General features: G+C 45.4%; 1 protein-coding gene across 2 annotated transcripts in view; it reads left to right on the forward strand.

The window, feature by feature from the left end:
- LOC141073600 (gastrula zinc finger protein XlCGF66.1-like) overlaps positions 1-19,176 on the forward strand; it is a 72,069-nt gene that overhangs the window by 19,102 nt on the left and 33,791 nt on the right. For both annotated transcript variants that reach the window (XM_073560891.1, XM_073560892.1), the window contains 2 exons: positions 12,283-12,394; positions 12,465-12,527. In XM_073560891.1, coding sequence (XP_073416992.1) covers positions 12,283-12,394; positions 12,465-12,527 — 175 coding nt within the window. The remainder of the gene's footprint in view (positions 1-12,282; positions 12,395-12,464; positions 12,528-19,176) is intronic.

The raw sequence follows: 19,176 nt of genomic DNA on the forward strand, positions 1-19,176 counted from the left end.
GCCCCGTCACACATAGTGACTCACCAGCGATCCCAACAACGATATGAACTTGTCAGGATCGCTGATGTTTACCTTGGTTACCAGCTCCCTGCACTAGCGCGCTGGTATCTAACGTACACACCGCGTGGCGCTTAGAAACCCGATGTTTACCTTGGTTTCCAGCATCCAGCTCGCTGATCGCTGGTCTCCCGCCTGCCACACGCAGCGATGCGTGCTGGCCAGCGGGAGACCAACGATCAAAAAAATGTCCGGGCCATTCCAGCACGATCAGTGATACCCGGCAGGGGGGGCCGGTCGCTGATAAGTGTCACACACAGCGATCTCGCTGGTGAGATCGCTGTTGCATCACAAAACTTGTGACTCGGCAGCGATCTCGCTAGCGAGATCGCTGTGTGTGACGGGGGCTTAACACACATTGCCTCTCCAGAGATGAGTCACTCTTATATCTGTAGTTCTCACAGCATTATGTAATCCCTCTGCTGTCAGAGCAGAGCATAGTGTCATTAAATCTTACTGGAGTAGCTTGTGCTCTCTCACTGCAGATTAATTAAAAGTTTTCCCTAGACCAACAGAGATAAATGTGACTTATCTAGGGTTTGTAAATGGCTCAGCTAAACTCAGCTGTACTGTTCCCTTACCCACAAATGAAAAAAATCTTAAAAGGTCCTCTACAGTTTCCTAGTTTCATTCTGTTAAAGGTTAAAGACACTTTAACATGGTAACAATTACATTTGCATATGTTACTGGTCACCTTGTCTTAAACATGCACTAAATTATAGGCTGCAGTGTTATTCCCTTACAGCCTCCTTGATATGATTTCTTGTTCTTTTTTTTTTTTTTTAGATTCTTTTCACCTCTCTCCACACTTTTCATTTATCATGTATGATTTGGACTCTGCATGCCACTGTTTTGTATTTAAATTAAAACAACTGAGATGAACTGTAGACTTTCATAGTTAAAGGGGTTGAATAAAAAATACCCTGTCAAACATTTAGGATTTGCGACCATTTTTCTACCAAGCCTTCTCATTTCAGGGGCTCAAAAGTAATTGGACAAATTAATTTTAACATAAATAGAATCTTCATTTTTTTATACTTTGTAAAGAATACTTTCCAGGCATTGACTGTCTGGAGTCTTGAAGTCATTGATGTCACCAAACGTTGATTTTCCTCCTTTGTCATATTTTGCCAGGCCTTTAGTGCATCTGACATCAGTTGTTGCTTGTTTGTGGGTCTTTCTGCCTTAAGGTTTGACTTAAGTATGGGAAATGCATGCTTGATGGGGTTGAGATATGGTGATTGACTCGGCCATTGCAGAATATTCCACTTCTTTACCTTTAAAAAAAATTCCTGTGATGCTTTTGCAGTATGTTTTGGGTCATTGTCTATCTGTACTGTGAAGCACCATCCAATCAACCTTGCTGCATTTGGTTGAATCTGAGCAGAAAGTATAGCCCTGTACACTTCATAATTCATCCGGCTAGTGACCCAGTGCCATTGGAACCCATGCGTGTCCATGCCATCACACTGCGTGCATGGTTTGTACAGAATATGGTGTGCATTGGATCTTAAACCGTTCCTAGCCTCCTTTTTATACTTTCCAAAGAATGCTTTTCCAGACCTAGGCTGGCTTCTTTAGATTTTTAATTTTTTTTTGCAAAGTCTTATCTGACCTTTTTATTTTTAAGCCTGATTAATGGCTTGCACTTTGTGGTGAACCATCTGTATTTGCTCTCAGAGAGTCTTCTATTGAGGGTATGTACACACAGTCAGTAAACGCTGCAGGTCGGACGCTGCATACCTCCGCAGCATCCAACCCGCAGGGTCCAGATGTTACTGCATAGTGGATGGGATTTCTCCTTCGTCTCATTGGGGGACATGGGTACTGTGGTGTATGCTACCGCCATCTGGAGGCTGACACTAAGTAAACAACACAAGATTAGCTCCGCCGCCGCCGCCTACCCCCTCGCCCCGATTACGGGCGGAAACCAGTTTTTTGCTTAGTGTCTTTGGAGGCACACGTGTCTGGGTCTCTCCAGACTTTTTCTTTTCCATGATGATAAGACAGGGGCGACGGACCCTATTGAAAGGGGCCATCAACGGGCGAGCACATGTTGAGTATCGTCTTCATGTATCCTTTCCCGCACCGTGAGACATATCTGGGCCATTTTCCCCAGACTCTTTTTTTTTTTTTTTTTTTTTTTTTTTCCCCTCTCTCTTGCTTCTACTATGAAGTTTAGACAGGGGCAACGGATCCTATTGAAAGGGTCTGATTTCCCCAAACCATCAACGGGCGACTACGTGTGAGTGTCCCTCCACGTATCCTCTCCCGCGACATGGGACACGATGCCGGACATAGCCCTGGCCACCCCTAGGTATGAAACCATAGGCTGCACAGAGGCACAAGACTACTCTGTGCGGCCCCCACTGCTCCACCAACGCTAGGCGGCGGTGGACGGGCCCTCTCCTCACCCCCTGAAGGGGTTAGACGGAGTTAGGGTGCCCGCACCGTCCTGGATGCCCCCCCTCAGTTTTCCCCTCTACCTGAGCGGAGAAGTGCGGCCAGATGATGTAGATGTGATAGCCGGGGAGGGCCCTGTGGCGTCCAGAGGCCGGAGCTGGTCAGCAGAGGCTGACAGGATTCAGCGCGTCCCTTCCCTTTCCTGGCCCCCCTTCTTCTCCCCCCTCACGGGTAGAGCGGTACGTTACTGCAGCGGTGGCGGCACCTGGCGCCAATAGGACGCCGGCTCCGGCCTTAATGTGCGGCGTCCTGCCCGCCGCCACCCCCGTCGCGGGTGGGCTTTAAAAATCTAGACTTCGGACGGTGGTAGGCCGCGGCCGGAAGTCCCGCCCTCCCGGTGCGATGTCACTTCCGGCGGCCCACCCTCCGGCTTGGGCGGGCACCGAATAAATTGAGGCCCCGGCTTCACGTCAGTATAGGCCGCGCCAGAGAGAGAGCGATCGGGTAGCCGCAGCAGGACCACTCACAGCAGGAGATGCGGCACGTGTGGGGGACACAGGACCGGGTAAGTGCGGTCCCAGCTGTGAGGTGGCAACCAAGGGTACTCCTCCCTTTCCTCTCTCCCACAGCTCCTAGTAGGGCAGTTAACAATATGGCTGGGAAAGGGAAAACACACACATTCCTTTACGCTGCATGCATAGCCTGTAGGGCGGCATTTCCGCGGGCGCAGAACAATAAATTATGCGAAGCCTGCGACTCTGAACGCGCCCAGGAGCCCTCCCCCGTAACCGAACCCAGGGGTTCAGATCCTCCGCAATGGGCCTTATCGCTGTCACAATCTATGGCTTCGCTCACAAAGGCGATCGAGACTCTTCATGTCCCAGATAGGACCAAGGATAGTGTCTCGCTGATCTGGGAGGGGTCCTCCACCTCACAAGGACCTTTCAGCCTGCAGGGGCCGCTCTCTTTCCAAGCAGGCGCAAAGAAAGCGAACCCGCATGGCCTCGCCCGGCCCATCCAGTGCCTCGGCATCCGTAAGTTCGGCATCACGCTCGCCTTCACCAGTTGTTGGGAGCGGACAGAGTTCAGACTATGACTCAAATGAGCCACTGGACCTAGATACCCTGGAGTGTCGGGAAACAGTTGACAGCCTCATCGATGCCGTTAATCAAACGGGGTTGAGGATGACGTCGCCTTGACTTCAGGCCATAGGTATCCTTTAAGCGGGTGAAGCATCCGCACAGGGTGTTTGGTACTCACACAGAGTTTGAGGACATAGTGCAGCATCACAGGGAACGGCCGGGACAGAAAACGATAGAGGCAAAATATCCGTTTGCTCCAGATCTCTGTAAGAAGTGGGCGGAATCCCCAGTGGTGGACCCACCAGTGTCACACTTGGCATCGAGATCCTTGTTATCGGTGCCTAGTGGTTCTTCTATCAAGGACTCCATGGATTGGCTCATAGAAGGGTTGGCTCCCTCAGTTTTTGAAGCTTCAGGATCAGCACTCTCCCTCGTTCGCAGCAACGTGGGTGGCTAAGGCCATAATGTCATGGGCAGAGTCATTGAGCAAGGTTTTGCAGGATAGAGATCTGCCTACAGAGGTAGCAGAGATCGCGAGTCAGATCGCTATGGCCGGTGACTACTTGGTCAACGCTTCCTTGGATGCGACCAATTGTGCGGCACTTGCGGCCGCAAACACAGTAGCCATTAGGAGGGCCCTATGGTTAAGGACTTGACTGGCCGATTCAATTTCCAAGAAGTCTTTGACTTCCCTGCCTTTTCAGGTGGCCGTTTGTGGAAAGATTAGACCAGCACATCTCCGATGCTACAGGGGGAAAAAGCAGCTTCCTCCCTCAACAAAGGGTCAAGCAGCCGTTTCGCCAGGCTCAGGCACGGTTTCGGGCCTTTCGCATCCCCGGGTGGACGGCAACGGCCAGCTCGGTCGCTCCAACCAGGATAGGGAGCGACAGGTCTCATATAGAGCCAACCCATTGGGGAGAATGCGCGCTCGCCATCCCAGGGTGAGGGGAGCCAGGGCTCAGAGATCATCAGCTAAATGACTCGGAGCACTTTCTAGGCGACATCAGCAGAGTAGGCGGCAACCTGCTCTGCTTTCGCCTGGTCTGGGTCACGATAGCACGCGACTCATGGGTAGTGGAGCTTGTGTCTACAGGTTACAAGATAGTTTTTCAAGTTTCCCCCAAAACGTTTTTTTCTGTCTAGACTTCCCAAGATGGAGCACCGGGCAAGGGCGTTGCTAGGGGCCATCAACTCACTCCATCACAATGGAGTCGTTATTCCTGTACCAGAACACGAGAAGGGGCAGGGTTTTTATTCCAATCTGTTTGCAGTTCCCAAAAAGGACGGGACAGTCAGGCCGGTTTTGGACCTGAAGCTCCTGAACAAGTTCATCAGGGTCAAACATTTCCGAATGGAGTCTCTCCGTTCAATTATATCGGTCATGTGACGAGGAGAATACTTGGCCTCGATCGACATCCAGGATGCCTACCTGCACATCCCCATTTTTCCTCTGCATCAAAAGTTTCTGCGGTTTGCCATCAATGGCCGACATTTCCAGTTTGCAGCACTGCCCTTCGGGCTAGCCACTGTTCCCAGAGGGTTCACAAAGGTGATGGCAGTCTTACACTCTCGGGGCATAGTCATCTTACCATGCGAAGAGAATGTCATCATCACGCTGGATACCCTCTCTCGCTTAGGATGGTTGGTCAACAGGAAGAAATCATTCCTTGTCCCAGCTCAAAGGATTTCTTTTTTAGGGATGATTTTCGATACCTCCCGAGCGTTGGTAATTCTCCCTCAGGACAAGGCGCTAGCCCTCCGGCAAGGAGCCCAGAAGCTTCTGCAGCCAGTCCCGCACACCATTTGGTTTGGGATGAGAGTGCTAGGAAAGATAGTGGCAGCAATAGAAGCAATTCCGTTTGCCCAATTTCATCTTCGTCCCCTACAGCATGCCCTCTTGTCAGCCTGGGATAAGAACCCATTCACGCTCGACCATCAGTGTCGGCTATCCTTGCAGGTCAGACAGTCGTTGGAGTGGTGGACGAGCAGGTCCTCCCTTCTGAAGGGAAAACCCTTTCCCCCCAGATCACTGGCTAGTGGTCACGACAGACACCAGCCTCCTCGGCTGGGGAGCAAATTTTTTTTTTTTTTTTTGCCACCACACGACGCAGGGACAGTGGTCGCCGCAAGAGGCACGCCTCCCGATCAACTTGTTGGAAATACGAGCAGTCCAGCTGGCACTGCAATGTTTTCAGCACTTCCTAGCAGGACGTCCCGTCCGGATCCAATCGGACAATGCCACGGCGGTGGCTTACGTAAATCGTCAAGGGGGCACGCGCAGCAGAGCAACCATGCGCGTAGTAGGGCACGTGCTTCGCTGGGCCGAGAGGAACCATGCAGTAATATCGGCAGTCCACATCCCAGGCGTGGAAAATTGGGCGGCGGACTTCCTCAGCCGGCAGGGGGTTGCGTCAGGAGAATGGTCTCTGCACCCCGAGGTCTTCCAGCAGATTTGCCAACGGTGGGGGATGCTGGATGTGGATCTGATGGCCTCCAGAGTGAACGCCAAGGTGCCCGTGTTCGTCGCTTGGTCTCGGGACCCGCGAGCGATCACCGTGGATGCGTTGGTTCTACCATGGAACCAGTTTCGCCTCCCATATTTGTTTCCCTCGCTGCCGCTACTCCCGAGGGTCATCAAAAATGTCAAAACAGAGGGGGTTCCAGTGATTCTGCTGGCCCCAGACTGGCCCTGTTGGGCGTGGTACACAGATCTAGTGCAGCTGCTCACCGACATGCCATGGCGACTGCCAGAGCACCCAGATCTACTGTCCCAGGGCCCGATCTTCCACTTGAACTCAGGGGCCCTGTGTTTGATGGCATGGCCGTTGAATCTTGGATTCTGACCCAAGCGGGGTTTGGGCGCGAGGTAGTCGCTACAATGATTAGCGCCCGGAAGGCTACCTCGGCGAAAATTTACCATCATACCTGGAAAGTCTTCTTCGCTTGGTGTCGAGACTGGGGTTTTTCTCCGCTGACCTTTTCGATTCCCAACATCCTGTCATTTCTCCAGTCGGGCTTAGACTCAGGGTTGGCCCCGAGCTCCCTTAGGAGGCAGATATCAGCTTTGTCCATCCTGTTCCAGCGAAGAATTGCTACCAATATGCAGGTGAGGACTTTCATCCAGGGAGTCTCCCACTTGGTACCTCCCTGTAGGGTGCCCCTGGACACCTGGGATCTTAATCTGGTCCTGAGTGTTCTGCAGGAAGCTCCGTTCGAACCACTTCAGGACGTTCCTTTATCATACCTTTCCCGGAAGGTAGTATTCTTGGTAGCCATAACTTCCATTAGGCGAGTCTCGGAGTTGGCGGCCTTGTCCTGCCGAGCACCGTTTCTCACTTTCCACAAGGATAAGGTGGTGCTCAGACCAGCTCCCCCCTTTCTGCCGAAGGTTGTGTCCTCATTCCACGTTAATAAGGATATTGTCTTGCCCTCATTCTGTCCGGCCCCTGTACATCGCGTGGAAAAAGCTCTTCACACATTAGATCTGGTGAGAGAACTCAGAAGGTATGTGGCACGGACGGTACCCTTCCGTCAGACGGACACGCTGTTTGTGCTCCCTGAAGGGCGCAGGAAGGGACTCACAGCCTCAAGATCGACCATAGCCAGATGGATACGTCTAACGATTCAGGAGGCGCCAGTCCAAACAGGGATCAGGGCACACTCTACTCGGGCAGTGGGCGCCTCTTGGGCGCTTCGACACCAGGCTTCGGCGGAACAAGTGTGCAAGGCAGCAACCTGGTCCAGCCTGCACACGTTTACTATACATTACAATGTCCATACTCAGGCTTCGTCAGATGCGAGTCTAGCTAGAAGGATTCTCCAAGCAGCGGTGGCACACCTTTAGACAGGAGGTGCATGTACAGTTGTGGCCAAAAGTATTGACACCCCTGCAATTCTGTCAGATAATACTCAGTTTTTTCCTGAAAATGATTGCAAACACAAATTCTTTGGTATTATCTTCATTTAATTTGTCTTAAATGAAAAAAACACAAAAGAGAATGAAGCAAAAAGCAAAACATTGATCATTTCACACAAAACTCCAAAAATGGGCCAGACAAAAGTATTGGCACCCTCAGCCTAATACTTGGTTGCACACCCTTTAGCCAAAATAACTGCGAACAACCGCTTCCGGTAACCATCAATGAGTTTTACAATGCTCTGCTGGAATTTTAGACCATTCTTTGTCAAACTGCTCCAGGTCCCTGATATTTGAAGGGTGCCTTCTCCAAACTGCCATTTTTAGATCTCTCCACAGGTGTTCTGTGGGATTCAGGTCTGGACTCATTGCTGGCCACCTTAGAAGTCTCCAGTGCTTTCTCTCAAACTATTTTCTAGTGTTTTTTGAAGTGTGTTTTGGGTCATTGTCCTGCTGGAAGACCCATGACCTCTGATGGAGACCCAGCTTTCTCACACTGGGCCCTACATTATGCTGCAAAATTTGTTGGTAGTCTTCTGACTTCATAATGCCATGCACACGGTCAAGCAATCCAGTGCCAGAGGCAGCTAAGCAACCCCAAAACATCAGGGAACCTCCGCCTTGTTTGACTGTAGGGACCGTGTTCTTTTCTTTGAATGCCTCTTATTTTTTCTCCTGTAAACTCTATGTTGATGCCTTTGCCCAAAAAGCTCTACTTTTGTCGCATCTGACCAGAGAACATTCTTCCAAAACGTTTTAGGCTTTTTCAGGTAAGTTTTGGCAAACTCCAGCCTGGCTTTTTTATGTCTCGGGGTAAGAAGTGGGGTGTTCCTGGGTCTCCTACCATACAGTCCCTTTACATTCAGACGCCGACGGATAGTACGGGTTGACACTATTGTACCCTCGGACTGCAGGGCAGCTTGAACTTGTTTAGATGTTAGTCGAGGTTCTTTATCCAACATCCGCACAATCTTGCGTTGAAATCTCTTGTCAATTTTTCTTTTCCGTCCACATCTAGGGAGGTTAGCCACTGTGCCATGGGCTTTAAACTTCTTGATGACACTGCGCACGGTAGACACAGGAACATTCAGGTCTTTGGAGATGGACTTGTAGCCTTGAGATTGCTCATGCTTCCTCACAATTTGGTTTCTCAAGTCCTCAGACAGTTCTTTGGTCTTCTTTCTTTTCTCCATGCTCAATGTGGTACACACAAGGACACAGGACAAAGGTTGAGTCAACTTTAATCCATGTCAACTGGCTGCAAGTGTGATTTAGTTATTGCCAACACCTGTTAGGTGCCACAGGTAAGTTACAGGTGCTGTTAATTACACAAATTAGAGACGCATCACATGATTTTTCGAACAGTGCCAATACTTTTGTCCACCCTCTTTTTTATGTTTGGTGTGGAATTTTATCCAATTTGGCTTTAGGACAATTCTCTTTGTGTGTTTTCATTTAAGACAAATTAAATGAAGATAATAATACCAAAGAATTTGTATTTGCAATCATTTTCAGGAAGAAGCTGAGTATTATCTGACAAAATTGCAGGGGTGTCAATACTTTTGGCCACAACTGTAGCTTGGATTGGTGAGTCAACGTCCCACCCAGGGACTGCTTTAGGATGTCCCACAGTACCTGTGTCCCCCAATGAGACGAAGGAGAAACGTGGATTTTTGTGAGTACTCACCGTAAAATCCTTTTCTCCGAGACGCTCATTGGGGGACACAGCGCCCACCCTATTAGCCAGTTGGCTCTAGTTTAATTAATGTATATTTTTTGTTGATGTCAGGGTGGACCTTTTCCAGAGATATTGTTGTTCTGCATTAAGGCTACGTTCTTTTTTTCTCGTTATTCTCTGACTGCTTTTGCACTAAACTGGTTTCCGCCCGTAATCGGGGCGAGGGTGTAGGCGGCGGAGGAGCTAACCTTGTGTTGTTTACTTAGTGTCAGCCTCCAGATGGCGGTAGCATACACCACAGTACCTGTGTCCCCCAATGAGCGTCTCGGAGAAAAGGCTTTTACGGTGAGTACTCACAAAAATCCATGTTTCAAGAAATCCCATGTTCGCTATGCATGCACCGACGTCCGTGGCTTACCTGCAGAGACAGACATGTGGCGCGTCTTTCCAGACCACAGCATGTCAATTTATCTTGCGGAGACTCTGCCATAACCAACAAGTCATGCTCTTATTTTACAGGCTCTAACAACACCTGACATGTGGGTTACCTGCCAATGCAGGGATGCTTAGTTTTCCCACATACTACTTTACTTCCCTGAATCCCCCAAAATGGGAGGAAATGCATAGGGAGACCATAACCAATCTGGTGGCTACATCTTAGCAGCCTTACTCAGGGACTGTCCTTGTAAGGGCATGATGAGCAATGCATGGCCACGACAGGGGATATTAGAAATTTTAACCCCCCCCCCCCGCATACATAGTCATCTTTCATACTCCTGTATACCTGCAATCTGCAGTGAACTCTACAACAGTGGTGAGATCAAACCATTTTTTTATTGAGCACTGGTAACTTTTTCACACTTGCACTTTTATCACTGTTTTTTTTTTTTTTTGTTTTGTTTTTTTTTTTTTTGGTATGATTTATCCAGTTTTATATTATTAGATTAAAAGTTATGTTTTATCTATAACATATCTCTTTGCTAGTTGGTTTTGTTCCTTTTCAAAAGAGGCAGCTAAATATTAAAGAGCTGTAATTCATAAACCCTTATTACTCCAATTGGGATGTAAGTACCCTCAAATTAAAACGGAGAGTCTGCACCTTAACCCTACAGTGGGTACGGAAAGTATTGAGACCCCCTTAAATTTTTCACTCATTGTTTCATTGCAGCCATTTGGTAAATTCAAAAAAAGTTCATTTTTTCTCATTAATATACACTCTGCACCCCATCTTGACTGGAAAAAAAACAAATGTAGAAATTTTTGCAAATGTATTAAAAAAGAAAAACTGAAATATCACATGGTCATCAGTATTCAGACCCTTTGCTCAGACACTCATATTTAAGTCACATGCTGTCCATTTCCTTGTGATCCTCCTTGAGATGGTTCTCCTCCTTCATTGGAGTCCAGCTGTGTTTAATTAAACTGATAGGACTTGATTTGGAAAGGCACACACCTGTCTACATATGACCTCACAGCTCACAGTGCATGTCAGACCAAATGAGAATCATGAGGTCAAAGGAACTGACCAAAACGCTCAAAGACAGAATTGTGGCAAGTCACAGATCTGGCCAAGATTACAAAAGAATTTGTGCAGTACTCGGGGTTCCTAAGAGCACAGTGGCCTCCATAATCCTTAAATTGAAGAAGTTTGGGACCACCAGAAGTCTTCTTAGACCTTGCCGTCCAGCCAAACTGAGCAATCGTGGGAGAAGAGCCTTGGTGAGAGAGGTAAAGAAGAACCCCAAGATCATTGTTGCTGAGCTCCACAGATGCAGTAGGGAGATGGGAGAAAGTTCCACAAAGTCAACTATTACTGCAGCCCTCCACCAGTCGGGCCTTTATGGCACAGTGGCCCAATGGAAGCCTCTCCTCAGTGCAAGACATATGAAAGCCCACATAGAGTTTTCTAAAAAAGCACATGAAGCACTCCCATACTATGAGAAATAAGATTCTCTGGTCTAATGAGACGAAGATAGAATTATCACCAAAATGTTCTAAGCGGTATGTGTGGAGAAAACCAGGCACTGCTTATCACCTGCCCAGTACAATCCCAACAGTGAATCATGGGGGTAGCAGCATCATGCTATGAGGGTGTTTTTCAGCTGCAGGGACAGAATGACTGGTTGCAATTGAAGGAAACATGATTGTGGCAAAGCACAGAGATATCCTGGATGAAAAACTCTTCCAGAGAGCTCTGGACCTCGGACTTTTCCAAAGGTTCACCTTCCAACAAGACAATGACCCCAAGCACACAGCTAAAATAACAAAGGAGTGGCTTCAGAACAACTCTGTGACCATTCTTGACTGGCCCAGCCAGAACCCTGACCTAAACCCAATTGAGCATCTCTGGAGAGGCCTGAAAATGGCTGTCCACCAACGTTCATCATCCAACCTGACAGAACTGGAGAGGATCTGCAAGGAAGAATGGCAGAGGATCCCCAAATCCAGGTGTGAAAAACTTGTTGCATCATTCCCAAGAAGACTCATGGCTGTACTAGCTCAAAAGGGTGTGTCTACTCAATACTGAGCAAAGGGTCTGAATAATCATGTGATATTTCAGTTTTGCTTTTTTAATAAATTTGCAAAAATGTCTACATTTGTTTTTTTTTTTTTGTTTTTTTTCAGTCAAGATGGGGTGCAGAGTGTTCATTAATGAGAAAAAAAATATCGTTTTTGAATTTAACAAATGGCTGCAATGAAACAGAGTGAAAAATGTAAAGGGGTCTGAATACTTTCCGTACCCACTGTATATTGATTATACAACTGTATCTTCACTTTGTTTTGGTAAACAGCTAAAATTCCAAAACTTTTGTTTGTATCCAAATATTTCTATCTGTATCTATCTATAATTCTGGTAAAAAGGGAGCTCATATAGTGATTCCATGGCCTGACCTGGAATAGTGTTCACTGGAAGTCATCTCAAAAGCAGCTGCACAACTAGCTATATAAAAGGATTTAGAACAGACTTTTCATAGCAAGAATTATGGGATTTTTTTTCTTAATACAGTCTGTTTGAAAAGTTTCCTAGTGCTGCATTATGAAAGCAAAATAAAAAACAGTACAAAGGACTCCAAGTTCTTTCTAATTTCTTCAGCATCCTTTTAATTTGTGCATTATTTGTTTGTCTTTTTTGTATGGAGAATTAGGTGGAAGAACTGGCGGATATTAAATGTGAAGAATTACCAGAAGATAAAGAGATGTATGTAGAAGATAGCCAGCAGTGTAATGAGGAGGGCATTACTTCATGTATAGTCACAGGTGAGTGACAACCATAAAGTACTGAAGCGTTGCATGTTTTTCTATGTTAATTACACACCTTCTTTTACAGAGCAAGTACAGGAAAACAGCCGTTCATGGAGGAGTATAGGATCTCCTGTGTTCTACCGCAAACGTAAGTGTTATAAATATAGAGCACCTACATTTCAATGAACCGCTGCATTTTTTTCTGGTACAGTCCATTGTGTCTTTAGTAAATGCACTTAGATCAGAAACATTAGGACATACATTTTATAGGGAACCTGTCTCCATGAAAATGCAGCCCAATGTACAGGCAGCATTTTATAGAGCAAGGGGAGCAAAGTAGATTGATTATATAGTTTTATTTTAACCCATGTTTTAATAATTAAAACCTCTGCTGTTTCTAGGATTTTCAGTCCAGTTGGCGTTCCGATCAGTGACTGACAGCTATCACTGTATGAACACCTACACTCACTGATAGGACCGCCTACTCGTCGTCTAAGTTTGACGGTGATACCTCTTGAGTAGCAACAGTCATTTGTAAGTAATAAAAATGTGTAACTTTAGCAACAGTAAGGGCCCATTTCATCCAGACCATTGTTCATGCCAGTCTTGATGCTGGACTCAAAAGCTCCTCTTTATGAATTTGGAGCATTTGAGGAATGGCATGCTACCACGACTAAAATATCACTCCAGTTAGGTACTGTAGTGAGATTTTTGGCATAGGGGACAACACAGCTTGTCATAAATACGATGAGCTAAGGCGTCACCCCAGCTCTGCCTGTTTTGTCGGAGCTGGGAGAAACTGACATAACTCCAAAAGTCGCAAAATTTAAAGGGAAGGTGCCGCAATTTTATATAATTTGCACAAAAAGAGTAAGTAACAAAACATGTTGTTTCAGCAAATGTTGTACTAACTAGGATTTATGGTTTGTTTGTAATAATGTTTTAATGTAGACACTGGGCGCTGCCATCTTGATTTGCAGATCTGTGGAGGACTCGTACAGTCTGCAAATATGGCCGTCCATGGACATAGGAGACTGTGGTCGGTTCCCGACCCCATCTCTAACATTGCAGCCTCATTAGCAGTGAACTGGGGATGCCCCTGTGGGCTGCACCATTCACTGCTGTAGGTGTGGCTGGGTGCCATTTTACTGTAGCCCACTGCTATCTGCTGAGCTCCACTTTCTGCACTGTGCTTCCTGCTCCAGCTCCACTGTCCTCCTGCTCTGTCTCCGCATCCTCACTCACACACAGCCCCAGTGATCTCCAGTAATCTGACACCTTCCCTTTTATGACAGCTTTTATGGCTGTCTGAGGAGGACAGTGACATATACAGCCCATAGTCTAGTGTATGGGGGGGGCAGTTACACCAGTGTGGGCATATCTGTAATACTGTCTCGTGTGATACAGTCTGCTGAGCCGTGTATCTAATCCACCCCTGTGTGATATTGACTGCTGAGCTGTGTATCTAATCCTCTCCTGTGTGATGCTGACTGCTGAGCCGTGTATCTAATCCTCCCCTGTGTGATACTGTCTGCTGAGCTGTGTATCTAATCCTATCCTGTGTGATACTGACTGCTGAGCTGTGTATGTAATCCTCTCCTGTGTGATACTGACTGCTGAGCTGTTTATGTAATCCTCTCCTGTGTGATACTGACTGCTGAGCCGTGTATCTAATCCTCCCCTGTGTGATACTGACTGCTGAGCTGTGTATGTAATCCTATCCTGTGTGATACTGACTGCTGAGCTGTGTATGTAATCCTCTCCTGTGTGATACTGACTGCTGAGCTGTTTATGTAATCCTCTCCTGTGTGATACTGACTGCTGAGCCGTGTATCTAATCCTCCCCTGTGTGATACTGACTGCTGAGCTGTGTATGTAATCCTCTCCTGTGTGATACTGACTGCTGAGCTGTGTATCTAATCCTCCCCTGTGTGATACTGACTGCTGAGCCGTGTATCTAATCCTATTCTGTGTGATACTGGCTGCTGAGCCGTGTATCTAATCCTCCCCTGTGTGATACTGACTGCTGAGCTGTGTATCTAATCCTCTCCTGTGTGATACTGACTGCTGAGCTGTGTATCTAATCCTCTCCTGTGTGATACTGCTTGCTGAGCTGTGTATCTAATCCTCCCCTGTGTGATACTGACTGCTGAGCTGTGTATCTAATCCTCCCCCTTGTGATACTGTCTGCTGAGGCGTGTATCTAATCCTATCCGGTGTGATACTGCTCTCCTGAAATACTCTGTGCTGCTGTCACCCTGCTCCATCCCCCATATATCTCCCTCTGTGCCCCCCATAGACCAGCACACTGCTCTCCTGAAATACTCTGTGCTGCTGTCACCCTGCTCTCAGAATCCTTTCTGCCTGCCATCCTCGGTGACTGTCTACTTGTCAGTATAACTGTTCAGTCACCTTCAAATTGTCTAATCACTGTGTTCCTAGATGTCATCCTCTCTTCTCCCTTAGCAAACACCCAGAAGGGGGGGAGGAGAGGAGTGACATCACACCCCCCTAGTGTTAACAAGTGGAAATGCCAAACTTTTTAAAATTATTTTTCATATTTTGCTAAATTATAAACAAATGATAATATTTTTTTAAGAAAATTTAAACATTAATTCTTTAAAATGTTTTCAATTGCTGAAAAAAAATTTTTTTGATGGCACCTTTCCTTTAAGTTCACCTACAAGTTGTGCTTACATTTTGTGAATTTTCAAAGTTTTTATAGCAGAATTCTGGCACCAAAACTTTGATGAATTGGGTCTTTGTCTCCACTGACAAGATGGGTGATATTTTCTGACCTTTTGGGACCACATCATCAGGCCCTCCACCGATGCAGAGACAGGGTTTTGAAATGTCCATTACAATTTAGCAGTGGCCGCGCCTGCATGACACCACTCCAATCATTGTCCATCAGACATCCAGAGACAGCTGAGTTCTGTACTCTGAGCAAAAAAATAACTTAGATTACTGTAAATTGTTCTGAACACAAGCTTTTAGGGAGTTTCAGTAATTACCATTCTCAATTTGGTTGATTCGGTGGAATTAACATTTAACTTTATAGTTGTCTTAATGAGCTTTTAATTTTAGTGCCTAAGTAGTCATTATACAAACTAGCATGCTTCAATATTAAAGATAGGGCTAGAGTCTGTTCATCGTGGCTAATGTATGTGTGATGTTTCCTAAAAAAGTCAGTATGAAAATTCTAAAAATTTTACTTTAACCCATTTTTGGCATATGACATACTATTGTGTCATATGTCGGCTCCCTGACTTTGATGCAGCCCCAGAAGCTGCTATTATGACTATTATCCAGCCATCATCTGCATTTAACAGCAGAGAATGGAGCTGAGCTCCGCCTGCTGCTAACTTTTTAATGAATCTGGCAATCTTTGACCGCAATCTTTGAAGCGTGCGGTCTGGATGGAACACCATTCCACAAGCCCATTGCCTTTCCCACAATGTGATTGAGTGACGGCGAGTTATCATGGAAGCCAGGGGTCTGCTGAAGATCGCCGTACCTGCTTTGACGATATTCCTAAAAAAGACCATTCTGTGGCTTGGGTTCATAGGAGACTGTGATTTTTAATTTCTACTGAAATATTTTGGTATTGCAGTATACAGTTGTGGCCAAAAGCAGCGTCGGACTGGAACACCTTGGGCCCACCAGAGAAAATCATTCTTGGGGCCCACTATGTAGCTGCATAGAGTTAAATACCAGACCACCAATTATGCGGTAAAACACGCTAATATCCGGGTATAATATAAGGTTGTACATGTCTTAATTATGTAGCAGGAGTTGGGGTAGCCCCCTCATAGAATATAAAGCAGCCCCCTCACATAGTATAATGCAGCCATCTCATAGAATATAATGCAGCCAGCTCATAGAATATAATACTGCCCCCCTCATAGGGTATAATGCACCCCCTCATAGGGAATAATGCTGCCCCCCCCTCATAGGGAATAATGCTGCCCTCCTCATAGGGAATAATGCTGCCCTCCTCATAGGGAATAATGCTGCCCTCCTCATAGGGAATAATGCTGCCCTCCTCATAGGGTATAATGCTGCCCTCCTCATAGGGTATAATGCTGCCCCCCTCATAGGGTATAATGCTGCCCCCCTCATAGGGTATAATGCTGCCCCCTCATAGGGTATAATGCTGCCCCCCTCATAGGGTATAATGCTGCCCCCCTCATAGGGTATAATGCTGCCCCCCTCATAGGGTATAATGCTGCCCCCCATAGGGGTATAATGCACTCCCTCATAGGGTATAATGCTGTCCCCCTCATAGGGTATAATGCTGCCCCCCATCGGGGTATAATGCACTCCCTCATAGGGTATAATGCACTCCCTCATAGGGTATAATGCTGCCTCCTCATAGGGTATAATGCTGCCCCCTCATAGGGTATAATACTGCCCCCCTCATAGGGAATAATGCCCCCCTCATAGGGTATAATGCTATATAGATATAGAGTTAGATAGATATAGATAGAAAGATAGATGTAGAAATAGATAGATATAGAGATAGATAGTAGATAATGGATAGATATAGATAGAAAGATTCATAGAGATAGATAGAGATAGATATAGAAAGAAATATAGATAGATAGATCGATAGGTAGATAGATATAGAGATAGATAGAAAATAGATAATAGATAGATATCATAGATAGATATAGAGAGATAGCTATAGATAGAAAGATATAGAGATAGATAGATATATAGATAGAGATAGATAGAGATATACAGATATAATAATAATAATAATAATATAATATAGACATATAGAGATAAATAAATATATATATATATATATATATATATATATATATATATATATATATACACACACACACTCACTGGCCACTTTATTAGGTACACCTGTCCAACTGTGTGTTAAGACTTAATTTCTAATCAGCCAATCACATGGCGGCAACTCAGTGCATTTAGGCATGTAGACATGGTCAAGACAATCTCCTGCAGTTCAAACCGAGCATCAGTATGGGGAAGAAAGGTGATTTGAGTGCCTTTGAACGTGGCATGATTGTTGGTGCCAGAAGGGCTGGTCTGAGTATTTCAGAAACTGCTGATCTACTGGGATTTTCACGCACAACCATCTCTAGGGTTTACAGAGAATGGTCCGAAAAAGAAAAAAAATCCAGTGAGCGGCAGTTCTGTGGCCGGAAATGCCTTGTTGATGCCAGAGGTCAGAGGAGAATGGGCAGACTGGTTCGAGCTGATAGAAAGGCAACAGTGACTCAAATTGCCACCCGTTACAACCAAGGTAGGCAGAAGAGCATCTCTGAACGCACAGTGCGTCGAACTTTGAGGCAGATGGGCTACAGCAGCAGAAGACCACACTGGGTACCACTCCTCTCAGCTAAGAACAGGAAACTGAGGCTACAATTTGGACAAGCTCATCGAAATTGGACAGTAGAAGATTGGAAAAACGTTGCCTGGTCTGATGAGTCTCGATTTCTGCTGCGACATTCGGATGGTAGGGTCAGAATTTGGCGTAAACAACATGAAAGCATGGATCCATCCTGCCTTGTATCAACGGTTCAGACTGGTGGTGGTGGTGTCATGGTGTGGGGAATTTTTTCTTGGCACTCTTTGGGCCCCTTGGTACCAATTGAGCATCGTTGCAACGCCACAGCCTACCTGAGTATTGTTGCTGACCATGTCCATCCCTTTATGACCACAATGTACCCAACATCTGATGGCTACTTTCAGCAGGATAATGCGCCATGTCATAAAGCTCGAATCATCTCAGATTGGTTTCTTGAACATGACAATGAGTTCACTGTACTCAAATGGCCTCCTCAGTCACCAGATCTCAATCCAATAGAGCATCTTTGGGATGTGGTGGAACGGGAGATTCGCATCAGGGATGTGCAGCCGACAAATCTGCGCCAACTGTGTGATGCCATCATGTCAATATGGTCCAAAATCTCTGAGGAATGCTTCCAGCACCTTGTTGAATCTCTGCCACGAAGAATTGAGGCAGTTCTGAAGGCAAAAGGGGGTCCAACCCGTTACTAGCATGGTGTACCTAATAAAGTGGCCAGTGAGTGTGTATGTGTGTATATATATATATATATATATATATATATATATATATATATATATATATATATATATATATATATATATATATATATATATATATATGGCTATAAATAAAAATAGATATAGAGATTATATATATATATATATATATAATATATAGAGAGAGAGAGATATAGAGACAGATAGATATAGAGATATGTATAGAGATCGACAGATATAGAGTTAGAAAGATAGATATAGAGATAGATAGATGGATAGATATAGATAATAGATAGATATAGAGATAGATGGATAGATCAATAGATAGATAAAGAGATAGATAGATAATGAGATATAGAGATAGATATAGAGATATAGTGTTAGATAGAAAGATAGATATAGAGATAGATAGATATAGAGATAACAGATAGATATAGAGATAGATAGATAGAGATAATATATAGATAGCTATAGAGATATAGAGATAGATATAAAGAGAAACAGATGTAGATATAGAGATAGATATAGAGATAGATAGGTAGATAGATATAGAGATAATAGATAGATATAGAGATAGATAGATATAGATATAAAGATAGAGATAGAGAGATAGATATAGAGAGAGATAGATACAGAGATCGATAAATAGATAGAGAGATAGATATAGATATGTCTAATAGATAGAGATAGATAGATACAGATAGATAATAAATATAGAGATAACAGATAGATATAGAGAGAGTAAGATAGAA

Source organism: Dendrobates tinctorius, unplaced genomic scaffold, assembly GCF_039654945.1.
Source record: "Dendrobates tinctorius isolate UK_male_01 unplaced genomic scaffold, ASM3965494v1 ptg000308l, whole genome shotgun sequence".
Taxonomy (NCBI): domain Eukaryota; kingdom Metazoa; phylum Chordata; class Amphibia; order Anura; family Dendrobatidae; genus Dendrobates; species Dendrobates tinctorius.